Source organism: Plasmopara halstedii (genome assembly GCF_900000015.1).
Source record: "Plasmopara halstedii genome assembly, contig: Scaffold_247, whole genome shotgun sequence".
NCBI lineage: Eukaryota > Oomycota > Peronosporomycetes > Peronosporales > Peronosporaceae > Plasmopara > Plasmopara halstedii.
In genome coordinates this window covers 171322-196378 of record NW_020187168.1, presented here as the reverse complement: position 1 = coordinate 196378, position 25057 = coordinate 171322, and the positions used below count along the sequence as shown (strand labels likewise).

The following is a 25057-nucleotide window of genomic DNA, read 5'->3' as shown; positions in this document are numbered from 1 at the left end:
CAACGGGTAAAACCCTCTCCAAATGCGGCTGCGCCGCTGGCCAGCTTACCGGTACCCACTGGATGCTGGCGGTCCATGAGTTTGGACTTTGTGTCTGGCCTGCCGAAAGATTCGGCGGGCAACACGAGTGTCGCGGTATTTGCCGACCGGTTGAACAAGATGGCTCATTTGGCGGCGGTGCCAGACACCATCGATGGAGTCAGTACAGCAACGCTGTTTGTGGATCGTGTTTGTTGACTAAACAGAATCCCAGATTCGATTGTTTCTGATAGAGACCCCGTTTCATGGGGAAAATTTGGTCGACTATCTTCAAGGTGCTAGGCACCAAATTGGATATGTCGACGGCGGATCATCCGCAGACCGATGGTCAAACCGAAAGGGTGATTTGCGTCGTCGAAGACGTTCTTCGTAGCGCCTGCGCTGTGAAGCCGAGGGGCTGGAGCGTCATGTTGCCACTCGTAGAGTTTGCGCTGAACAATGCAGTGCATTCGTTTACCGGCTACACGCCGTTCTACGTGAACGGGATGATTCACCCTCGCGTCCCGCTGACAGCGCCATCTCATGGCTCAGGCCTTTGTGGGAAGGAAATTCCGAACGGCTAGCTGAAGTCAGCTCCCTCACCATCCGCAAAGAAGTCAGTGACTTCTTGTCTACCAGACTGAGTGTCCTACGACACGTTCGCAATCCGATAGCTGAAAGATAAGACCTGCAGAAAGAATATGCAGATGAAATAGGAAGAGGCAATGCGGAAAGCTTTAAGTCGGAGACCTAGTTTTATTAAACACTAAAAACCTTCCTAGCCTTTATAATCTTCAGGACGAAGCTTCATCCACGGTTTATTGGACTGTTTAAGGTAGTGGCCAAGCGGGGCCTAGCGTATACGCAAAACCTTCCAAAACGGGTGTGTACCCACCTAGTGTTTTATGTGGGCTTGCATAATTCGTACAGGGGGCCGGCGCAAGTGAACGCGGAAGCGTTGGCGCCAGAGCAAATCCTACGGGCCCTCGGCCACCCAGAATCTGAACCAGCAACTTGTTCTGAGCACGGAGTGCAACAATCTCCAATTCCAACGGAGCCAAGCGCTTCATCGTCGCCTGTAGCGGCGCATTCGCCTGCTTCACGGCTAGGAGTCGCTCCGACAAAGCGCGGTAATCTTCAAGGTGAGGCAGCTGGCACACGACGCTCTCCGAATCCTCAAGAGCGTCCGCGCAGCGATATGTTACTTCAGCATGACGCTCAGCGGAGCCCCGATCAAGAAGGATCTCGTCCTCAAGGGCTCAAAGAGCATCGCGAGTCGTCGGAAGGCGGTCGACCCGGTCGTCACCGCCCGCCACCGACTCTTTGCGATGAGAACGGTGACGTCCACTATCACGTGGAACGTCTAGTGGGACAACGTCATCACCATGGTCAAACCCAATATCTGGCGAAGTGGCGGGGATATTCCGACTCCGGAAATTCGTGGGAGTTTGAGACGCCAATTCGGCAAGATTGCCAAGTCGCCGTGGACGCTTTTGATCAGAAAGATCAGGACGCCCCGCGTCATCAGACGGCCCGCGCTTCCCGGCAATAGCCAGGGAAATTGAAGCGCCATGAGCTGAGCTCAAGCAGCGGCCCTGAGCTCTTGCGGTCGCAGATACAGAGCTTGCGGGAGCGTAGGAGTTGACCCATACGTCGCAGGGCGACAATATGAAGGAAGTTGACGGCGTGCTTTGAGTTTGGCAAGCTCAAATTGGAGGTGTCGCTTCACTTCCTTGCGGCTCAACTGTAAGGCATACAGTGAAGAAAGTTTGCGGTGCCGTTGCACCCATCGCTCAACGAGCGCTTCGTCATCTGTAGCGCTTTCGCCAGGGGCAAGCACTACGGGTATTGTCCGCAGTGCGGGTACACGAGAGCCACCTTGTTGAGCACGCAGACGAGTGCGATAAGCTTCCAACGAAAATTCTTGTGAAACCAAGAAATGAGCTCAAAAAGCTTTATGTTCGGCAAGCTCATCTTCCGTAATGGCCGGGGGCCTGATGATATGGAGGCGTAACGATCGAGTTACCGCGCCCTTTGCTTATACAACGGGATCCGCCGGGCGGAAGCCATATTCTTCACGAGGGTCAATGAACGACTGTGGATGGGCGCGCATCAGAGCCACCTTACGGGCGGCTTCCAGCTGCCGCTTCTGCGCCTCATCGAGATCATTGGTGATTACACCACGCAGGTGACGAGAAGTCAGGAAAAGGTACACGAGCTCCGCAAGGCGTGAGAAGGGCTCGTATCACGCCGCTGGCGCAGCTCGCCTTCCTCGACATCCCATGCGGGAAAGGGGGTATCAGACTCGTAGTCGACCACCTCCACATCCTCAACGAGGTCACTCGTCACGGATAGCGTGCGCGGAGCGCGACGCTTGTGCTCATCGAGCCAAGGATTTACATCCCTCGGTGCCGCGAATGCACTGTCCTACATTACACCGCGTGCGGGAGACGAAGACATGCTCTGCCCGTGTTCGCTGTCAGAACCAGCAAACTTGGTGACTTCAGTGTCATTGAGCACGAAAGTCGTTTTGTTCCAACGCAGTGTCTAACGGACACGCAAGCCTCGTTGATGCAAAAATCGATTGGGACTGTAAATGTTCTCATTCTTAATCGGGGAGAGTGTAACGGGGTTACACATACCCTGGTAACAGGTGTGTGTGTAACACCAGATGGGCATGGTGTGACCACACCCAAACAAGAATACGGTAGGGGCTGGAAAGCCAGTAGGTATACATGTGTTTAGATTTTACTATACATATTTATGAAAATCTATGCATTTAAAATTAGGCCGCTTTGCCGCAGATAAAAACTAATAATGTCAGTTCTGAATTTAAATGGAAGGGTTTTTAGCCTTGGGTTAAGGTTGTAATTACTCTTGGATTGCGATCCGCTAAATCGTACTTGTTCTAAGTATAGAACGAAAGGCCGGTGACTAAAATTACGCTTCCTCTAAGCGCAACGCTACTGCAGCCTCGCTGTATCATGTGCTGTATGCATATGTTTGTAAATGAAGGGGGTACCATGTTAGTTTGCAAAGTAAATATTTGTAAAGTCCTTAGTTCACTAGACTGTGCTGCCTGTAAGCCTACTGAGTGAAACCTGATTTATATATACCGACGAAAACTGTTACATCGTTCGTATCATATCTGTAACCATGAATCTTGCCATACGCATCACCGTAATTCTTGTGAAGTCATCGCTTGTAATGTACATCCGCTGAGTGGCGTTATCATACCACTCCACTCTCTGCTAATGTTGTGTCCAATTAGACTCTAGTTTAGTATTGGTACCTGTCCTTTCAGCAGAAAGATGAGCGTCTTGGTCCAGAGTCCCATGGTAAACAAATTCGCAAAATTTGGTGCTTCGTGTCTAGTCCTTCCGTACCGTTCTCAACTTTCGCTCCCGTGATGCGATACTTGATATATATATGCTTGGTTCTGGTATGATAACCAGCATTCGCTGCCAACTTTATTGCCCCTTGATTGCCTTCCAAGATTTAAGTAGCAGAGTCCTGGTCGTCACCCATGCCCTTTAACGTCGCGCGAGTTTACAGTACCCCTTGTTATCATAAGCTCGGCACTATGTTCTCTTTTCTTGCATAGCTAAGCGCCAATGTTCTATGAAAGTCGACTTGAACACCACGGGACCATTCTGATCCTGACCACCACGCTTGATACGGAATGCCTGTCGTCGATGTTGCTACACCGATCAGCGTCCGTGAACGTGCACGATTCAATGCAAGAGTGTTGTCTTTAAGTACTAAAGCACATTAATCGCAGCTCGTCAGTGTTGTATTCTTGGATTCTCTTAAAATTTTGGCGGCTGTGGTACCACATAGGCAATATCCAGCCTGGTACACTTCGTAATGTACATGTTCGCGGTTCAGGAGTGCGGTGTCTGCATCTCATTGTTCCATCTCAAGAGCTTCTGCGACTTCTAACGCTAAGAAGACGCGAATTGGGCTTATTTTCGCCACGGAGAATTCTATATTTAGCCACCAACCGCGCATTCTAGCGTATAATCCGGCCACTCTCGTTAGACTTCTTGGCTAAATACCCACCGAAGCCCAATATAATGAGCCGTTCTAGCATTCAAGCGAGCAAGTTCCTTTTGTGTTAAGAGGCTCTGCCGACATTGCTTCCCGCCACGTCATTACCTATTTACTTGTGACTGCTGCGGCTTACGAGCGCCGCCCGATGCATACCGTATATGCTATTACTGCGTCAGCAAGGAACCCATTTTCGTCATTTCTTTCACGCTTTGGGGATGGTGGGCTATTGCTCCTCTATCCTTTGTTCATCATCCACTCCCACGCCATCTAGTAGAAATACTGTCTCCCAAGAACGCCTTGATTGTTCTGTCCGCAGACAGTATACTAAACGACCCCCCCTTAACGGACGCAGGGAGCATTATCTGCCAGTTTGGCGTCTCATCTTCCAGTGCCAGAGGCTGTTGCGCACTTGTATCCAGCTTCACCTCGACTTCATCCATCGTATAAATGTAAACGGATTCTTCGACAATTTCAATAAATTTGATCGGCAACGGTCGTTGGGGTTAAACCCTACAGCAATGGTGAAGGCTCAATGCATGCAGCGCTACAAGGGCGTGTCACCAGAGCAGATATTCTTTTCGCACCGTTGCCGATGGATGGGAGAGCTACTGGCAATTCTGCCACGTAGCGGGCTCTAATTACGTTGTAGCCACACCATTGTGTGATTATACTAACTTGTGTTATCCACACATATTTACGGTCACACCATCTTGTGTGACCCGCCCTTTCATACAAGGGTACGTGTTTCCCCGTCACATCACTACTTGTGATTGCTCCGGCGTGCATGAGTGTCACGAGCGCCGTCGATCCATTCCGTATATGCTAATACTGCGTCAGCAAGTTATCCATCTTTATCGTCTCTTTGACACTTTGGGAATTATGGACCGTTGCTCTCGTCTGACCCTTGTTCATCATCCATTCCCAAGCCATCTAGGAGAAATAGTGTCTTTCGAGAACGCCTTGATGGTTCTGTCAGCGAATGGTATATCAAATGATCCTCCTTGAATGATCGCAGGGCACGGGTCTACCAGTTAATTTGCAGTCGGCGTCTCAACTTCCAGTGCCAGAAGCTGGTGCACATTTGTATTTAGCTTCAACTCGACCTCATCCATCGAATAACCGTGAACGGATTCTTCGACGATCTGAATGGATTCAATCGGCAGCTGACGTCGGCCAACCAGAATTGAAGCTACTGCTGCATTCCTCTCTTTGGTAGCATATGCGATCGTTTTCAATCCAAGGTACAGTGTATCGTACATACCGTTTATTTCACACTCGTCAAGCCTAACTGATGGTGCTACCTTGGCACTAGACGCTTCCACGTCGTAGACACGGTATCCATTTGTATACGAGAAACACACACTTAAACTTGTTGGAATCAAGCTTCGTCCTTGTTGCGTTGTCGACGTGAGCGCACCCTTGGAGATAAAACCTACGCAGCTGTTCCATTTGCGGCTTTTCCTCAAAACCTACCTATTGATCAGATACAGTGCGATGCTCACAGCTTCTGCCTACCGTGTCGTTTGACACGCCCTAGTAGTGCTGCATGCATTTAGCCTTCTCCATCCGTACGGTTTTCTCGTTCAGCCGCTCCGTGCTGCTGAGGATTGAATGGTATCGTACGCTGGCGCATGATGCCGTGACGAGTACACCTTCCTGTTAACGAATTTGGTTCCTTATCAGTGTGAAGACACTTGATTTTTTCTCATTGTTGGTTCTTGTAAAATGTGCCTTGATCACGACAAGCTTAATGGCAACTTCGCTCTTATTCTTCATGAAGTACGCAGCCAAATTACCTGAGTAGTTATCCAGAAATGCTTTTTTATAAAGTGCACTTCCTTTTGTAACCGTTCGCATCGGCCCCATCACATCAGTGTGAGCTGACTCCAACACGCGTAATGTCTTGTGCAGGGGGACTGTCGAAGCTCTTTGCTTAAAAGAAGCTAAGCTAAGGTCACCGACCCTACGTTCTATACAGGAATCAGTTCGAGTGTAGCGGATAGCAATCCACTACTTTGAAGTACAAAACTTTGACAAAGGCAAACGAGCACTTCTGTCCAAAATCAAAACTGTATTTGATTGTTTTACTTGCGGTAAAGCCGCCAATAATGTAGGTTTGCCTAATGAATAAATTATCACTCATTAATATAGCGACAACTAATTGACATAGTAATGTGCATTACTAGTGGCAATCCTGCCAAGTGGTAGCTTCTAATTACGGTGAAACCACACAACTGTATGATTACACTCGCTTTGTAATACACATCGATGTATGGTGGCTCCATCTTGTGCGACCCGTCCTTTCATACAAGGGTACACGTTACCCCGTTACAACTTGGACGTCGATCGTGATGGGAATGGTGTCACGGTCTACTTCTCCTTATCCATCCACCACAGAAAGGCTTGATGTCACAAATCACAGCTGGCTTACCGTTCGTGGCACGCTACGCTTGAGCCGTAACGCTCCCATGTGAGCATGCCAGAGCTCCCACTAGTTGTCAACCTGCATTCTCTATGAACAGAGCTTTTCTTTCTTGCAGTCAATCACGTAGGCCTTACCAGCCTTTTTGCCCAGTACCACAGTACTGCTTATGCCACCGCAGACACATGAGGAATGCTGAAACTCATCACGTTAACCGCATCATTTTGTAAGCTTCCCAACCGACAGCATCCGTCTATCGAGTCGTGAAATATACAGTACATCCAACATTTATGATGCGCTTGCCATTAATTCTAGTTCCTCTACCCAGGACTCGCAATTGCTTTCTCGAGAAAGCATCTGTTTACATTAAAATAGCTTAAATATCTTTGTAGCGATGATGCCAGTCGACCACCCTCAACTAAATTCAAAAGCAATAATACACGGTGTTGAAGCAGTAAACCAGCTTACCTGATCTCTCTGACAGCCTTATACCCTGTACAACTCAACAAAGCAAAATGCAAAACCTTCGATACCATGTCTTAGCTAATAGCATTTTTTTAAACTTCGCTCATTGTTTTTTTGGGTGCACACGTTTAGTTTATTCTTTTTTTAATTTTGTTTTTTAAGGATTAAGCATGTGTGTACATATCCTTTTAAGAACTCGCCTCGCACAATTTCGACAAATGTCACTCGTCATATGTTTTTTTTGCTAGGACTAGGAACATCATAGAAGGAATGGCGATCCACAAAGAGTGTCCATTGTACCCACGAATTAGGAGCCTGCAAACTACAGACCATCCAATATTCGAAATCACGAGAAAACCCTTAAGTGGCATGTTACTGTTGAGTTAACAGTCAATTCGTGATTGTATCAGAATAATATAATTAAAAATAAGATGCCACTTTTTTTCTCAGCCCACATCCAAAACCATGCTTCTTGGAAGGTCTGATACCAAGGTGTCCAGTTTGCCCAAAATACTTTTTCTCTTAAACTAAGATTGTAGCATTGGCTGTCGTTTTGGTGTTCTGTGTATCTTAACTTATCAATCTGTGACATTTGACCGATAGAACGACTTCGATATTCTTTTCCTTAAGCTCATTTGACTCATTTCTCAGTTCACTCCGCTAGCAATCGACTACTTAACGATTTTGACAGCCATGCATGCAATTGTTTGCTGTGTCATAGCTTTGGTGCTCCTTGATGCTGTCGTTGCTATCAACATGTACGTCGTCTCGAAAGCCACCCCCGCCATACCTGCGAGGAATCGCGAAAACGAGTTTTATCGCGTGAAGATGGCAACCACCCGCCACTTGAGAGAGCACATACTTGCGACATCCAAAGCACAAAAGGAAACACTTCAAGATGAAGAAAGGGCCAATTTTGAATTTGATCATCTGTTGACAGGCGTTGTTAATCAAATAGAGGCTTCGTATGCCATAGCACAAACGGAGTTTGTCCTGGAAACACGTTTCAAGTTTCCCCTCAATCCGCAGATGCTAATGAACTTCCGGATGGCTGAAGAATCAAATGTTATCCAAGGGTCCCCCGAACGATGGTACAAAATTCGTTCTGTCGTAGAAAAGATGAGAAGTGACTTTCTCGCGAAGAAACTAGAAGCCTTAGAGGATGTCGACCCGAAAAAGAAATTGCAACAATCGGTAGCAGATGCTGGAGATGAGAAACTTTTCCTTCTGAACGTGACCAAGGCTCAGAGAATCATCGACATACCTAAGCTACAAGGTTTGCAACCTGATCAAATCGAATCTTACAAGACAAGTGTTTTCTCGTTTTGGAGATCTCAAGACATCAAATCTGATGATTTGTCCAGAATCCTTGAGTACACGGACGGCTCTGACATCCGCTTTGACCTGAAAAAATGGTATGAGATCTACCTGAATAAAGATGTTCCCGAATCGAGTGGTGTTCGATCAGGCTAATCAAAGTAAATAATTGTGCTTTTTCGGTTCAGTCTTGGTGTTGAAAAGAATGCTTTAGAGTTCTATCTGATTACAATAGCATAAATAGATACATTTCATATGTTTGTATCAGCTTTTCGTAATTGACATAGCGCAGCAGGTGATACGATGCATATACATCACGTTGTTGATGTCGACAAAGATGTGAGGAAGGCAAAATAAGCGGTTATTGGACTTACGGCCGTGTCATCGTTGACGACATCTTTGAGTTTATTAAATGACAATCTTCTTCGTCTCAGCACTCAATTCAGTAAGTAACTATCGTTCTACTTGGTATGCGACAGAAGTTTTTTTCTCCTCTTTACAGCTTATTTATCCTTTTGTCGCTGTCTCAAGCAGCAGAGCTGTATGCGCTTTTGATCGATCGTATGCATTACGTCAATGCTCGCGCTCATGTTTTGCTAATAATTTCGCTTGATCAACGCTGAGAGAGACTGTTAAGGCTGCGACTTTTATTCATTTGCGACCACATTTTACAATTCTTCATGACATTTTGAGTCTTTCTTTCTTGCACGAGTATGCAAGGCACAAGCGTCTTTACATTCCTGATTCCACCAATGCACAGATTCAAAGGCATAGTGTGACTCGAGCAGAATTCAAGCAACATCGTGGTGTGCGAAGTTGAGTAATATATAGAGATGTCGAATGACCTTTTCATGTTCATTCATTGTTACTGTTCCATCACTGACAAATTTCAATCAATATGTAGTACAATGAGCTCATCAGCACTTGTGTAAATCTTAAGCAATCAGCAATGAAAAATAAAACACAGCATTGTTGGCTAATAAGTGGCTTTCATAGCATTTCTGAGTTAGTATGACGTTAATCACATCCAATGCTAAGTCAAGCCTGCACTTTCGCAACCGTAATATTGTGTCAAGAGTTGATCAGATGGCAGCCGTGGTATCGCCAGTTAAAAACTTGGAACTGCATTACACTTCTACTTGCGCCAAATGTTCATGCTGCTATTCCTGTCTAGGCTTGGATATGGAACTGCATAGGAAAGAATTTAAATCGAAATGCATTGACTTAGAACAGTCTACCATCAGACTTTCATAACTTATTGTCTATTCGGCGAAGTAGCGATCTTCAGCGTCGCGTTGCATCTCATCGAGGTCGTCCAGTTCCTCATTCGCGTCGATCTCTGCATAATTCACATATTCACTGTCCATCCCGGAGAGAAATCTGTGTTTCATAATCTCAATCAGTTGCTGTCGTCGCTCCTGAATTGTGTACAGTGTCATCTCTTCGTCTTCTTCTACTTCTTCAACATTGTCAACTTCATATAACTTCTCCAGTCGTCGTTTCTCATACTTTTTGTCTACAGCAACAAATGTTGTCCACGTCTTTTGCTCTTTCAACCGCCGAATCTCCATCTCGTGGCGCTGACAAGTTTCTAATAGAAAAGATGATAATTTCTGTCCTTCATTATTGCTAAACAAGGTAGACTCTCTCTTTAGGCCGAGATATTGTCCTAAATGGAAGTGAAATAGCGCTGGACTTCGCATTTGCATCATGCGATCTGAAAAAAAAGAATCGTCGTCTGAAGTGTCTTTTACGAGCTGCTGTAGTCGACGATAGCGGCGATTCTTCACGACTACATTGATACTTTTGGGGGTAAGAGATCGTTTTGCACTATAATCACTTCTTGCTTGTGTGATATGCAGTAGTTGGCTACCACATGGGAGTTCGAGAGAAGCCATGTAGGCATCCAAAGGATCCAACTCCATTCCGTTCGTTTTTGCGCAAATTTCAGAATAGAATAAATCGAAATTTTTGACAAAATGTGATGCAAATGTTTAAAACAGTCTTAAGAAATTTTAATGAGGTCGTAAATTACGATGGAATGGTGGTAACGTTGAACAAGTCGTAGCCGTCAGTCGATGCAGCTACTTTACAATTTCAAAGTTTCCGTATTTTACGTCGATTCTCTGGGCCTTTAGGAATGTTTTATGCTTATGTGTTACGTTTTGCGATAATTTTTGATTCGTACAAATTTCTTGTTGTCAGTATCAGAATTACCGACGAAAGCATATTTGATGAGAGACATAGAGGTTATAATTTCAACCAGTGTATAATATACAAAAGGTTTATTCGCGGCAACATCGATATCATGTGGCAAAGTTCTTGACTTATGTCATGTGTCATGCTTCTATTGATGCCAAACACTAAGTCGTTTTGCAAATGCCTAATATTCCCTATACTGCAGCTGGAAACACCATCATGAAGCTGCAAAAATCAATAAAGATGAAATCGGTCAAAAAATAAAATATTGTGGCCAAAAAGATCGAAATGGGTAACGCTGGTAGTGCCTTGTGTAACACAGCCAGTAGAAACAGTGTACCCCCAAGGCCCTTTAAAAACAACAAAGAATTAGATTTTGACACATTTACAGACACCAATTTTCACGTACCATGACAACACACACAAAAGTAACCACAAAGGTTGAAAAATCCTTGATAGCGGCTCGTCCAACCAACACACTGTAAAAGATAAAATCTCCCAATCCCAATTTTATTGTCTTGTCGTCCTCATCTTCCTCTGCGCGTTGGCGTTCACGACGATCCCGTCTTGCTTGAACAGGGCAAGGCATGTCCATCGAGCACGAGCAGACGTAATATTTGTGAAAAATTAATAACCAAAGCCGGTCTTGTGTTGAAAAGAACTTTTCAGCGACTTGCGGAGCTTTCCACGAATCCTCTGGACTAAACATCTCATAGAATCGCGTAAGTAGACCCACAAGCGACTCCAGCGTTTCACATTCATAAGTCACAAAACTGGACTCAGCTACATTTCGAGGTCGACTGGACGAAAGTACCGGTATTGGAGACGAGTCAGTACGATCATCGATAGTCTGTGCTACGGGTATAGAAACCTCTACAGGTACCGGTACCGGTACCGGTGGAAGGGGTACATGGGTACTGTTGGGTACGACAGCCATAACCTCGTCGTTACTAGATGATTGCGACGTGCCCGAAGACTGACGCTGAGAAATACCATCAGCTACGTCAAGAGTCGGTGGATTTTTTGGTCGACGCTGTTCTTGTCGCTGTTGTCGATGATGGTCGTGGGCAACTCCATCACGAACGTCAGCCTCGTAAAGTAAACCAGGCAATGGTGCTTGTTTCTCTTGAATAAGTCCAATGAGATACTTGAGCGGACCACATGGAGTTAAAACTGCACATAAATCATAGCATGCAAACATTACGCAAAACGTAATTGTTGTCCACTCTGGCCACATACTAAATTGCCACGCGAGAATGACGCTCACAAGAACGAGGTACCCATTCTGCACAAATTTTGGAATTCCTTTTTGATAAAAGATGGCAATGACACCCACAAACCCAAAGTTGATCATGACAAAAAGAAATGTAAGCCAGTCCATTGCCCATCCAAGGTGTCGATTGACAATTTCATCGACCAATTGCCCGCCGACAAAACTCAAAATGGCTGTCGAGGCAAACATAATGTAACCACCTAGAAACTTCATACAATTAAATTTATACAGCAGTGCCATGCCAAAGGTTAGCACAGCAATGACACAAATAATAACCACGGCATTAATAAGCGATTCACCAAGCCCAGAGTTACTATTAGTCCCAGAGTCACCATACACAAGGTACGTCGACATGGAAGCTTCAATGCTGGAGCTTCGGTAGTTGACAACCACAAGACTTGCAATAATCATCGTTACACAGACTGGAAATACAATGGCCCAGAACGAATTTATGCCGTGCATGAGGTCACCATAGCTTTCATCTGGAGAGGCCGGTGTCTCCTCTTCGTTCGTCTGATGCTGAGAATTTGACTGTCGAACTTCAGGAGAATCAGTGGAGTCAGGTGTCGATATCTTGTCATAGTTGCTGTTCGCGAGCAGCGCCGTATTATCCAGAGGCATGACACTTTCCTCGGCACGCACTTGTGCCATCAACGGTTTGCTATTGCCACACTCAGAAACTGCGGCTGTCCAGAACTGTATAGACAGTTCAGTAGAGGTTGATTCCCCTAACCATGCATAAGCTTTTACAATTTTGCGTCGGATTTTTTGCACACAACTACCTGTAGAACATAGTATGTGAAATCGAAAAAACAGCAAGCATCATTTTGCATCAACAGCTCGGGGATATTGCTACGGTCGTTTCACGAGTGCAATCCCATTAAGTATTGTCGAGTCGATGCTATGTCGTCAGCACGGGACCATGGGCCGGCTCTTGACATTTGGCCGATGCTACGGCGAAAAAAGACGAAAACTGACGGACAGGACAGTCTGTCCGATTGGCGTTTTCAAGTGGCAAATTTGACTGGCTTTTAGTATGAACGAAAAGATCTCTTATTTCAAAGACTCGTATATAGGCCACAGTAAATTACGCCGAATAGTAGAAAGAAGTTAAGAGCAGAACAATCTCTTGTGACATCATTTGCTTTTATCACAAAGTTTGCAAACGAAGAAGATCATAGCATGTGCTCTATTAATTGCTAACATTTCACCAAAATACACTTTTATGCATTATATTGTGGACCTCGCGGCTCACACATCGGCTACTCACCAGTCTGTTCAATGTCTTTAAGCCTACATTTTGTATTTAGCCTGCCAAATTCTGGTTGCAGAATAACCATATTCGTAAATTGTCTAAGAGTAATGATGCAGTAGAAAAGACAACTGCCTCATATTCAAATAAAGAAATTAGTAAATATAAATATATACAAATAGCAGAGATAGCATGTGCAATACGACAAGCCTATCTTGTCAGATGCTTGTTACTAACAAGATCAGACGTTGCTAATTGAACCTTCAAGGCAAAGATTGAAACATATAAAGCAGCGAACAAAATTGACCTTTTGATTATCAATTCATCGAATCTATGCTTGTAAGGGGTACATTGATCTTCAAAAATTTACCTTTTGATGATAAAATGGGCTGCTTGTTAAGGAATTGTGGCCCATAGCCATGGAAGGAGTAATCATTAATAAAAAAGCCGATATTGTTTAGCAAATTTTTAACTTACTTAAATCTAACGTAAAGCCCAAAATAATGCCTTCGGCTGCTACAGGCAGCCATGTTATGGCATGAAGGATCTGAGAGGTTTTCATATTTGCACAGGAATCTTGCTGCTTGGACCGCATGCTCAGCTTCTGCACGACTTCTTAAAGGCGTATGTAAGTTACATTCCTGATACCTCAGTCTTTGAATGAAATTTAGTCATTGTGAAGAGCACACGAAGTACGTACCTAATATGATGAACGTACGTTATAAACCGTTTCCTTGGATTTTGAACGGACTTCAAATGTCTTGGGTCAAGCACCGTGATGAAGGCTAGCAGCCTACATTTTTCTTGCTCTTTGGAGTACCATCCTACTCATTCAAACCGAATTCAAATCTTGGTAATCACGCTATGCATTACGAAGGGCTTATGATAACACAGGGTATTTCGAGCAAAATTATTTCAGCTCCAGACACTAATTAAAGCGACGCAAAGCCAGAAGCTAATATCACTATGTATGAAGGGTGTTGGTCACACAAGATGGTGTGGCAACACAACCGTGTGAAGAAATCAGTACGGGCCTGCCAGTAGTTATATATTTAATTCGATTTCACAATATAGATAGGAAAATTAATAGATTTAGATATAGGCGGCATACAATCGAGAAATACAGTTTACGGTTTAAACGAAAGAGTTAGTAAGCCTTGTATTTACTTTTGGAGTAAGTGGATGCGATCCGCCACACTCGTACTGGTTCTAAGTATAGAACGAAGGTCGCCGACCTTAACCAAGCTTCCTCTAAGCGAAAGAGCAACGGCTGCTCCGCTGCGCTTGGTAGAGCTTTCAGTCAATCAACATCTAAGTCGTTACGACTGACCCTCCGAGAAGATGAATCAATTCTCTTATTTGCTCCAGAGCATGCAGGACGGGCTTAAAAAGCTAATGTATCTGCTTGGCCCTAAGGGCGCGCAACACCAAGCGCCTAGGGGCGTTCAGGCAATAAAAATGCTCTGATAGAAGACCTACAGGCGTCGAGTGCGTCCATGACGCCACCGTCGACGACGGATGACACCCCAACCCAAGCCGCTCATTGGTGAGTGTTAAGATCTTCGAGACCACTGATGAAGAAAATCTCCTGCTCTGTGTGAGGGAGGCCGAGATGGCCATGGCGTCCGCCATGCTCCAGACCGAGCAACAGTGCGTGGTCCTAGCTATCTCCAAGCTCGGTGGTCGAGCACGAGAATGGGCACTGACGTGCGGCACTCCGGTTGAAGCGGCGTTTCCTTCCTGGAAACTGAAACTGCAGCTTCTGCGAGTGTTCTCGCCACCTAATCAAGGATATCAGGTGCGATCGCGTTTCCTTGCCGCCCGACAGGGCAAGAAGGAGTTGGTGGTCAGTTGCGTACTCTCATTTCCGGGATGGCAGCCCAGAGCGGTGACAATAACTGGCGTTGTGGAGGGACTCCGCACTGGCGTGGCAAGAATCAAAGTCTTCCGTGTGCATTTGTCTTCTTTTAAAGAAGAGGTGAATGTGGCATTGAAAGCCGAATTCAACATAAAGTTGACACGACTTGGTGGGAATGCACCCCCCAGAGCTCGTCGACGGGCCTGAGCCAATGGATCTCAGCCATTCCTGAGAGAGAGGAGAAAGAGCTCCGAGCTGCCCGGCAGCGTTTATACACCCGACGGTGTTTTGTCCGTGGAGACACCCGTTACCATCGGACTGGTTCTTCCCTGCGCAAAGCACGTAGATGTTCATTTTACCGACGCCCCGAATCTCACCAGTCTGGTTTGTCGCGGGGAAACGAGAACAACCGGTAGGCGCGGGGTGCTCTACTGGGAGAGAAATGAGTTCTGTCGATCCTAAAAAAATAGAGGTCAGCAGAGAAGCAGGGCCGAGCCCCAAAGAGGTCCGTGCTCTTGAACACGGAACGTCTATGCAGGTCGTAAAAGCGACCATGGAGGGGTTTGAGAAGCCATCGGATATCCTTATCGACTCCGGGGCATCGGGCAATTATGCTCGACGCTCCACAATCGAAGGAAGTCAGCTGTATGCTTAGGCGCTTAAAGCGCTGTGAGTGACACCGCCACTGTTCACTAAACGACGGGACATGTGTCACAGTGTCGATGATCCCTGTAGACCTCGATGTCAAGTTTCTTGATTTTGATAGCGTGGAACGCTGCTTAGTCTTCGACCTGGATTTGAGGTATGACCTCATCATTGGTATGGCATGGCTGGAATACTATGAACCACGGATCAACTAGAGGTCGAAGGCCTTGGTCTCTACGCATGTCTCCTAGTGGAGCTTTGGTGAGTGATAAAGTCACCTTTGCTTAACGCGGTATTGGCACGGGCACAGGACCGAGACGGTCAATGTGCTGGAGATTGGAGTATCCGGGTAGGTGAACACCGAAGATGTATCAGACAGGATTATCGAGTATGGCAAGCATGCTGAACGTGGAGTGGCACGTAATCCACTGAACGCTGCTTAAGTATCGGAGCAGTTCTGCGTGCCACTCGTGAAAGGCCGGCCACGGTCCAAGGCATCGGAGGCGCGACCTTAGTGATGCACGAGGGGTGGCAAGTATTCCACTGAGTACTGCTTACGCTTCGAAGCAGTCACTGCACGCCAGGCACGGTCGGACGAGAGCCGAGGCATCTTGGGTAATGCTCTTCAGATGCGCATGGAGTGGCACGTTATCCACTGGACGAAGACTGCGGAGCTAGCAGCTCTTCATCGGATATTGGTAATCTCATCAGGGCTCCGGTAGAGCAGGGAGTGGGGCTAACACTGGACGAAGCTGAGTGCGTGTCTTCAGTGGCCTCGTCAAAACGTACAACCTCTATGAAGAGGCGACAAAGACGCCGGAGACGCAGAATGTTTCTAGCGTACAGCTACACACCTTCGTCAATGGTATGACGGGGGAGGGAGACGGTGACAACAACCTCGAGGCTATTCCTGTGGTGGATGCTCTCCTTGAGCTGGACGAGATGCCCCTCAAAGCGTTCGGCGGTGCCTTGAAGGTAGGCTACTTAGCCGAAGTGGTCATTATACTACCGAAAGAGGAGATCAACTCATCGTCGCTTCTGAACGAAGCTGTCCTGGAGGATTCCAAGAGGGTGCTGAGCGCAAGAATTTAATCTTCGATCGATAAGAATTTCGGATCCTTACTATCCTTGGTAAAGGTATTTCAAGACGACGTCTCCAAAGACCCACTGCCGGTCCTACCTTCGGACCGAGGTGTGTGTCATGAGATCAACCTGTTTCCGCGAACAAAATGTTGCGTAAAACGCCGATATTTTCTGCCCAAGGAGCAGCGCGACGTCATTGACGCTATCTTCTGAGTGAAGCACGACGCAGGAATGGTGCGTGAGAGCAAGTCTCCTCATTCGACACCCACGTTTTGTGTCCGGAAGTCGAATGGCAAGTGGTGTATCGCTCACAATTACAATAAGCTAAAAGCTGCCACCATTCGGCACAGACACCGATTCCTGGAAACGAAGTTCTTCGGAACAATATGAAGAGTGGCTGATGATGCTTCAAGGGCTGTCAAACGCACCAGCAACATTTAATCGTCTTGCGCCGGGCGTATGCACATACATACTTCGACGACATCTTCGTCTACAATCGTGCGAGACACGGTAGGACGGATGAGGAAACCATATTCTTCATTCAAGAGCGGCACTCAAGTGCATGCGCCCGAATAAGTTGTATGCTAATGCAGACAAGTGCATCTTCGGCGCCGAAAAAATCCCCTTCTTAGGGTGCTTCGTTGGGAAGAGTGGCCTTCGAGCGGATCTGCTAAGGTCAAGGACATTGTGAACAGGTCGGCTCCAAAGAATCGAAAGGACTTGCGCAAGCAGCTTAGCCTCGCCAACTTCTTGCACAAGCATAACGCAAATTATGCGGAAATGACACGGCCATTGTCTAACCTCCTTAAGATGGATACAGAATGGTGTTGGTCCGCCGATCATCGGAAGGCTTTTGACAGGGTCAAAGATAGCCTCCTTCATGCACCAATGCTGGTATTGCAAGACCCCGATCGCCATTTTAGTGTCGTCTGTGATGCTTTTGACTTTGCCATCGGCTGTGCACTGCTGCAAACAGAGGGGCGAAATAATTTGATCGCGTTCGAATCGCGCCAGCTTTAGGCTGGAAATAGGAACTACCCAGTCCGCGGCAAGATATTTCTTGCGATGAAGTATGCACTTGTCATGTTCAGGGTTCATTTACTCGGCTCTTGGCCGTTCGTGATCTACACAGATCATGCATCGCCACGCGCTGCGACTCGCAGAGGATAACTAGGAGGCTCTCCTTCTTTACAGATTATAACTTCGAGGTGAAATTTTAGCCAGGAAAGCAGAATGCTTTGGCTGATGCGTTGTCAAGCATACCAAATTATGAGCTAGCACATATCACGACGATGACGTCGTCCGTGACGGATTTGATCCGTGCCATGTTTGTGGGTGATGATATGTGCGTAGCGCTGCTACGGGCTCTCAGAAGCAAGGTATTTGGAGACTCTGAACAGAAGTTGTCGTCGTGACTGCGTGCACGGTTGCACAGATAATCTTTGAATAATGGACTGCTGGATTATAGCACTGATTTGACGGATACGCCACGAGTTGTGGCTCCTTGCAGTTATACCGTTTATGTCTTGTATCCTCTATAAGACCCACGACACCCCACTCAGTTGTCATATCAGTCGTGAAAGGACCTACAGCTATGTGAGTTGCCACTACTGGTGACCCAAGCTATACAAATGGACGAGCATATATGTGCGCACGTGTTTGACACGTAAAAGGGTGTAACTCTCTCCAAAGGGTGGCGGCACCGCTGGCCAGTTTGCCGGTACCCTCCGGATGTTGGCAGTCCATAGATATCGACTTTGTGTTTAGCCAGCCGAAGGACTCGGCAGGCAACACATGTGTCGTGGTCTTTGGCGACCGTTTCAGCAAGATGGCTCAACTTGCGGAGGCGCCACACACCGTAGACGGTGTGGGTACAGCGACACTGTTTGTGGATCGTGTTTTTCGACAACATGGACTCCTGGAGTCTAAATTCTCTGACAGAAACTCACTCCACTGGGATGTTTTGGTCGACGATCTCTAAGGTGCTGAGCATTAAGTTGAATATGTCAACAGCGGACCATCCGCAGACCGATAGTCGAATTAAGCGCGTTAGTCGCGTCGTCGAGTACGTCCTTCGCAGCGTCTGCGCTGATACTCCGAGGTACTGGAGCGCCATGCCGCCACCCGTACAGTCTGCTTTGAATAATGCAGTGCATTCATCTTTCCGGCTGCATGCTATTTTACGTGAAGAGGCTCGTTCATCCTCGCGTCTCGCTGACGCCGCCATCCAATGGTGCAAGGCTTGGTGGGGAAGGAATAGCTGAATTGCTAGCTAATGTCAGGCTCCTCGCTGTCTGTCAGAAAATTGATGACTTCCTGTCTACCAGCTACAACACGTTTGCGATGCGATAGCTTCATGCGAAAAGAATATACAGACGAAAGAGGTGAAGAAAATGTAAAAGGAACTTTGAGGTCGGAGACCTGGTTGTATTAAACGCTGAAAACGTTTTACCCATGCAATTTTTTTTAAGGTTGTGGTCAAGCGGGGCCTTGCGTATACGCTAAATTTTCCGAAACTGATGCGCACCCACCCGGTGTCTTATGTGGGCTTGCACAAACCGTTCCGAGATCCGGCGCAAGGCGCATCTCCAACGACACCAAGCGCTCCACATTTCCGTAAGGAGGCGCATTTGTCTAGGAGCCGCTCTTACAAAGCGCGATAGTCCTCAAGGTGAGGCAGCTGGTCCAAAACGTGCTCCAAGCTCTCCAGGTCATCTGGGCCGCGGTATGCGACCCCATCATGATGCCCAGCGGTGTCCTGATCGCGACGGATGTCGTTCTCAAGAGATCAAAGAGCATCGTGACTCACCGGACGGCGATTGACCCAGTTGTCACCGTCCGCCGTCGACTCTTATCGACGAGAATGGTGGTATCCACTATAACGTGGAACGTATTGCAGGTCAACGTTGTCGCCAGGGTCAGGCTCACTATCTCGTGAAGTAGCGGGGATACCCCAGCTTCGAGAGCTCGTGGGAGTTTGAAGTGCCTTTTCGGCAGTGCTGCTCAGACCTAAGGACGCTTATGATCAGAGAGATCATATAGTTCAGCGTCGTCGTACGCTTCGCGCTTCTTAGCAATAATCATTGGAAGCTGAAAGACCATGAGCCAAGCTCAAGTTATTGCCGTGAGGTGCTGCGGTCGCCAACTCATCCGTGTGGAGACCTCAGCGCTCGCGGGAGGTATCAACTCATACACCACAAGGCGACAATCCGAAGGAAGTCGGAAACGCGCCTTGAGTTTGGCAAACTCAAACCGATGATGGCTTTCCACACGCGCGTCTATCTCCTTGTGGTTCAACTGTAAGCGATACAGCGAGTAAAATTTCTGGGGCCGCTGCACCCATCGTTCAAAAAGCCTTCTGTCGACTTCAGTTGCTTCGCCAGGGGCAAGCACCACAGGAATTGTCCGCATCGCGGGTACAAGAGCGCCTTTTCTTTGAACACGAAGTTGAGTGCGGTATGTATCTACCAGAATTTCTTGGGGAACCAAGAAGCGAGCTTGGAAAGCTTTTTGTTTTTCAAGGTCAACTTGTGTAGTGGCCGGTGGCCCAATCCCGTAGACGCCCAACGATCGAGTGTTCGCATCCTTCGCCTCTGTAGAGGGATCCGCCGAGCATAAGCCGTATTTCACGCGAGGATCGAGGACCGATCATGGATGCGCGCGCATGAGAGCCGCCCTGCGGACAGCACCGAGATGCTGGTTCTGTGTCCCTTCGAGGTCATAGGTAATGACACCGTTTTCCTCGAAAGTCGAGAGTTTGGAAATTGCGTTTACAAGGTTCAAGTCACCGTTCGGGCTTTTTTTATGACTCACCAAAGCTTCACTAGAAGACGTGCGCGTAGCGCCCAAAGTCTTCGACCTCCAATCGATTCATATCTCATGGTGCTCCAACCATGCTATACCAAGGATGAGATAATACCTTAAATCTAAGCCTGAGATTCAGCATCGTTCCACGCTATCAAAATTAAGAAACTTGACACCGAGGTCCACAGAGACCCTCGACACCGTGACACGTTAAGCGAACAGTGACGATTTCACCCAACTGCGCTTTTCAGCACCTCAACATACAGCTGACTTCTTTCTATCATGGAGCGTCGAGCATAATTGCCCGACACCCCGGAGCCGATCACGAACTCCCATAGCTTCTCAAAGCCCTTCACGGTCGCTTTGCTGATGTCAACTGGCGGAATTGTTTAAACGATAGACTCGGTCTGTGCGACGCCATGAAAAGTTCTGATTAGTAAAAATTACATGTAAAATCCTGATTGTTGAAGAAGTGGACAGTACGCGGAGAAATTGATTTTGAATATGACTACCATATCTATGTCTTTTGCAAAGACTGTATTTGTTTTGTTCCAAATGTCCTTTAAATCTTTCAATTAAGTCTAAAAATCTGTCCAGTGGAAGCTGTAGAGGTTAGACCTTGATTTGAGGTATGTACTCATTCTACTTTCTTGCGCTAGTGCTCGCAATTAGTCGTGGTCTTCCTAAATCTTCTTTTGATAAGACGGAAAGTTATGGCATTAAGCTGAGGTTTCCAGATAGCAATTGTGTGTCGGTCTTCAACCTTAAATTTGTGGAGATTGCGAGAAGAAAATTTTGACCCTTACTTATGTCAAATAAAGAAGACCATCCTCGTTGTGCCTGCTTTGAAAAATATCAACTGTTTGTGCTATCAAAATTACTGCAAATACTAATATCTTTCCATGCAGCTGGACGGCTTGTGTCCCTTGGGTTCCTTCAATCATGCATAAAGTGATTGGGATAGTCTTCTAAGATATAAGTCTCTTCTTAGAACACTGTGAAATGTGTTTAACGTAATTAACAGGAAAGTGCAAGTGAGGGACTATAATTGTGCAAGTCTTGATTTATTTATATCCAAGCCCAAACAGAGTAATCATGAAATATGTCGAGTGGTGACCCGGAAGCCTTGACATGTGGATCTTACATACTTATCCCTGTCAACAAGTGCCAAAAAAAATTAGCACGAAGTGGCTAATTACTGACAAAAGGTGTTTTGCCCTTCTTATCTCCCTGATCGTAATGGTAATATATTAGTTTCGAGGGACCAAACTTGAATCTGAAGTCGCTACAGGAGCTTCTAGATTACCTTTTCTAGCAGCACGAACATCTGGCGCGAGTAGATGGTTTCATTCAAAAAAGATTGACCTAAACATTTTCTTACATCAATTATAAAAGCTGCAGCCTCTAATCCTGATATCTTCAACAAACGATGCTACTGCTGCCATCTTTTCGACTCTTGACACAATATTTGGGCTGGGAAGTACTTAGCAGTGGATATGATTAAAGTATCACTCACTTAGAAGCGCAATGAGAGCCACTCATTAGCCAACAAAATATTGATTTTTTTGTCAAGTCCATTGCTGATCGTTAAAGATTTAAAAAGATGCTGATGAAGTCCATGTACTATATGTTGATTGAGATTTGTCAGCGATGGAAAAGTAACAATGAATGAACTTGAAAATGTTATTGGACATTACCTTATATTGCTCAAGCTCGCACATCAAGATGTTGCTTAAATTCTGCTCCATCGACCGGTTGCTTTTAAGAAACCGAGACATACTTTGCCTGTGAAAAAGTGCATTGGTGGAATCAGAAATGTAAGGACTCTTGTGCCTTGCATACTCGTGCAAGATAGAAAAAGACTCAGAATGTCATGAACAATTACAAAATGTGGTCTCAGATGAATTTAAGCTGGAGCTCGTATGCATTACGTCAATGCTTTTCGCTAATATTTTTGCGAAACAACGACAAAATGACAAATAAGCTGTAAAACGAGAGAAGAAAGTTTCTGTCTTGAAGCATGTAGAGCGATGATTACTTAATGAATTGAGCGCTGCGACGAAGACAATTGTCATTTAAAAACTCATAGATGCTGTCAACGATGGAAAGACCGTAAGTCTAAAGAGCGTTTATGTTGCTGGCCTGACATCTTCATCGACATCAACAACGTGATGTATATGCATCGTATCACTCGCTTCGCTATGTCATTTGCGAAAAGCTGATACAATAACACAAGATATTTACGCTATTTGGTCAGATCGAACTTTAAACACTCTGTTCAACGACTAGATCGAGCTAAAAAACACATTATTTACTAAGACTATCCTGATCGAGCACCACTTGATTTGGGAACATCTTTATTTACCGACAGGTAGCTCGCATACCAGTTTACCAGGTTGATATCACGGTATGGCGGGGATGGCTCTCGAGACGACGTAAATGTTGATAGCTACGACAGCATCAAGGAGCACAAAAGCTATGACACAGCAAACAATTGCACGCATGGCTCTCAAAATCGTTTAGTAGTCGGTGGCTTGCGGAGTGGATTGAGAAATGAGTCAGATGAGCCTAAAGCAATAGCGTATCGAAGTCGTGCTATCATTCAAATTCACAGATTGATACGTCAAGGAAAGCATAATATTTAAACGACGTCCTTTTTCAGCCGATGCTACATAATCACTGTAAGAGAAAAGAATTTTGGGCAAACTGGACACCCTATCATCAGAACTATCAAGAGGCCCGTTCCTGGATGTGGGCTGCCTCTAAGAAAAAAGGTGGTTCTTTTATTATACAATCACGAATTTGGCTGTTGACTGTACAGTAACATGCCACTTAATAGATTTGATGAAGTGATCTTTTCTCTTGTTTTCGAAGACTGGGTTGTCTATCGTTTGCGGTCTTCCGGTTCATGGTGTTATCAGAACAATAGACACTTTTTGTAGATCGCCATTCCTTCTATGATGTCTACAGTTCTGGCAGATGCGACACATGACGAGTGTGACATTTGTCGAAATTGTGCGAGGTGTGTTACATGCATAAAGACGAAGGATCTGTTGTTGCATCAAAGCATTATGATATATTACAAATGATTATGACTTCACGTCGTCCGTATGGAGTGGAGAAACATTGAGTAACATGCCTAATGTCCTCTATGCCCATGTAAGTATTTGGAGGTTTGGACTTGATAACTTGGAAACGATGCCATTTCACAGAATTTTCGACAAATCTTACCGCAACATATGATCAGGATAAGGATCAAGCAGGCGTTTTTTTTAACCGTCACACAAAGAAATGCAGAGACGACTGAAAATTTTACCGGCAGTGGCCGTAATGTCGCCAGAAATCGCGCTTGTCCACGCAATCCGCCAACAGCTAAACATTTTTGCGAATAGAGACCAATCTCCTCCATCCCAGAGCGTTGTGGATGCTCCTTGACTTCTCGAAACAAGTGAATTGCACGCGTAACTGAATTTTAATGGATCGCCATTCAGCGTGCGTACTAGCCCGGCACCTTGAGACTGAAACTTAACGCGCTGGATTGCTCGTGGTGACTATTTTTTGCAGAAGTGAATTAAGCGGAGATTTGTTCCAACAACACATTGTTACGCTATTGCGCAACTTTCGCTAGCAAAGTAGAGATATTGCTGCATTTTCAAAAGAATGTGCTACCGCTTTCCATACTCTGGGTCTCTACGATGAACCACAGAATGTTCAAATCTCGGAACAAAAATTTTGCATTGAGCACGTCAAACATGGTTTCGTTCGTTAAGGAGAACGATCAGTAATCAGTTCAAAACTTCAACACTGCGGTACCCCAATTGTCGACCTCGTAGCGAATATTCCGGCACTCTGTGGCGTGAACACATTTAAGCCAACTGTGGACCTAAGTATTCTCGTGAGACGAGAACAGGATCATAAACTCACAGACTGAACACTCCATACCCTGAGCACAACAGATTTGGTGTTGCCGACTTTGCCGTATGTATTTGCACAGCTTAGTGAGCGTGGTTTTACATCCGTTTTGATAACTTTGAGCTCTTTGAACTTTTGCAGTGCTTTACACAGTCGATTTGCGATCATCTTTACCTGCTTTACCTTGTCTTTGATGATAACATCAGCGCATTTGCGTTTTGTCGAACAACATTCGCAATTCGCTGATCGACTACGCAAACTAAAGTTTAGTAGAGTGAAAAGGTCAAATAATTTGCTCACATGTAATAGGTATAATGAGTTTTGGCGTCACAAAATCGTTTGTTGATCAATCAAATTCGTGTCTAGCTACAATGAACGCAATCACCAAGTAGCAAAGGTAAGACTTCTACATCCCCCTGTGCTTATTACATTGCTATTCGAAATGGATTGACCCCAAGAATGCAGTATCTCGCAAAATATCTAGTCTTGAAAAATCTAGTTTAAAGGTGTGATAAATACTCAATTACTATAGTGCGCTAAAGTTTAACTTGCTTGAAAGCGATCATTTGGTATGTATCATCATAAACCTTAACCGAAGTGCGGGTATTGCTCATCACTGAATCTTACCGTACTTCACAAAAAAACACCTGACCTGCTTTTGAAAGGTGATTTTGTTAATATTAAAGGTGGTCAAAACTGAACCAAAATTGTGATTATTTTGTTAGGTTTTTAGGGCACCTTATCAAAATTGTTGAC

General features: G+C 45.7%; 7 protein-coding genes across 7 annotated transcripts; 3 read left to right on the top strand and 4 right to left on the bottom strand.

Moving 5' to 3' along the window:
* Positions 1 to 4294: 4294 nt before the first annotated feature.
* On the bottom strand, positions 4295 to 4511 carry PHALS_04018 (uncharacterized protein; the record flags this gene model as incomplete). The annotated part of the gene is made up of 2 exons (XM_024722019.1): positions 4295 to 4338; positions 4397 to 4511. The coding sequence occupies 2 exons, from the start codon at positions 4509 to 4511 to the stop codon at positions 4295 to 4297; spliced, it is 159 nt and encodes a 52-aa protein (XP_024573138.1).
* Positions 4512 to 4950: 439 nt separating this feature from the next.
* Positions 4951 to 5287, top strand: PHALS_04017 (uncharacterized protein; the record flags this gene model as incomplete). The annotated part of the gene is made up of 2 exons (XM_024722018.1): positions 4951 to 5037; positions 5087 to 5287. The coding sequence occupies 2 exons, from the start codon at positions 4951 to 4953 to the stop codon at positions 5285 to 5287; spliced, it is 288 nt and encodes a 95-aa protein (XP_024573137.1).
* A 2364-nt stretch (positions 5288 to 7651) lies between these two features.
* PHALS_04016 (RxLR-like protein) lies at positions 7652 to 8431 on the top strand (the record flags this gene model as incomplete). Its single annotated transcript, XM_024722017.1, has 1 exon — positions 7652 to 8431. The coding sequence occupies one exon, from the start codon at positions 7652 to 7654 to the stop codon at positions 8429 to 8431; it is 780 nt and encodes a 259-aa protein (XP_024573136.1).
* A 150-nt stretch (positions 8432 to 8581) lies between these two features.
* PHALS_14975 (uncharacterized protein) lies at positions 8582 to 9538 on the top strand. Its single transcript, XM_036407299.1, has one exon. It carries the CDS (start codon positions 8688 to 8690, stop codon positions 8886 to 8888), a length of 201 nt encoding a protein of 66 aa, XP_036263013.1. The 5' UTR covers positions 8582 to 8687; the 3' UTR covers positions 8889 to 9538.
* Positions 9538 to 10200, bottom strand: PHALS_04015 (Uncharacterized conserved protein; the record flags this gene model as incomplete). Its single annotated transcript, XM_024722015.1, has 2 exons — positions 9538 to 9693; positions 9751 to 10200. The coding sequence occupies 2 exons, from the start codon at positions 10198 to 10200 to the stop codon at positions 9538 to 9540; spliced, it is 606 nt and encodes a 201-aa protein (XP_024573134.1).
* A 468-nt stretch (positions 10201 to 10668) lies between these two features.
* PHALS_04014 (Presenilin) lies at positions 10669 to 12398 on the bottom strand (the record flags this gene model as incomplete). The annotated part of the gene is made up of 4 exons (XM_024722013.1): positions 10669 to 10699; positions 10772 to 10824; positions 10884 to 11324; positions 11385 to 12398. 4 exons carry the CDS (start codon positions 12396 to 12398, stop codon positions 10669 to 10671), a joined length of 1539 nt encoding a protein of 512 aa, XP_024573133.1.
* An 11263-nt stretch (positions 12399 to 23661) lies between these two features.
* On the bottom strand, positions 23662 to 24469 carry PHALS_04013 (uncharacterized protein; the record flags this gene model as incomplete). Its single annotated transcript, XM_024722012.1, has 2 exons — positions 23662 to 23940; positions 24332 to 24469. 2 exons carry the CDS (start codon positions 24467 to 24469, stop codon positions 23662 to 23664), a joined length of 417 nt encoding a protein of 138 aa, XP_024573132.1.
* Between the last annotated feature and the right edge of the window lie 588 nt (positions 24470 to 25057).

Bases quoted from the DNA above. Each gene is read 5' to 3' on its own strand.
- PHALS_14975 (XM_036407299.1), top strand. From the start codon at position 8,688: ATGACAATCTTCTTCGTCTCAGCACTCAATTCAGTAAGTAACTATCGT.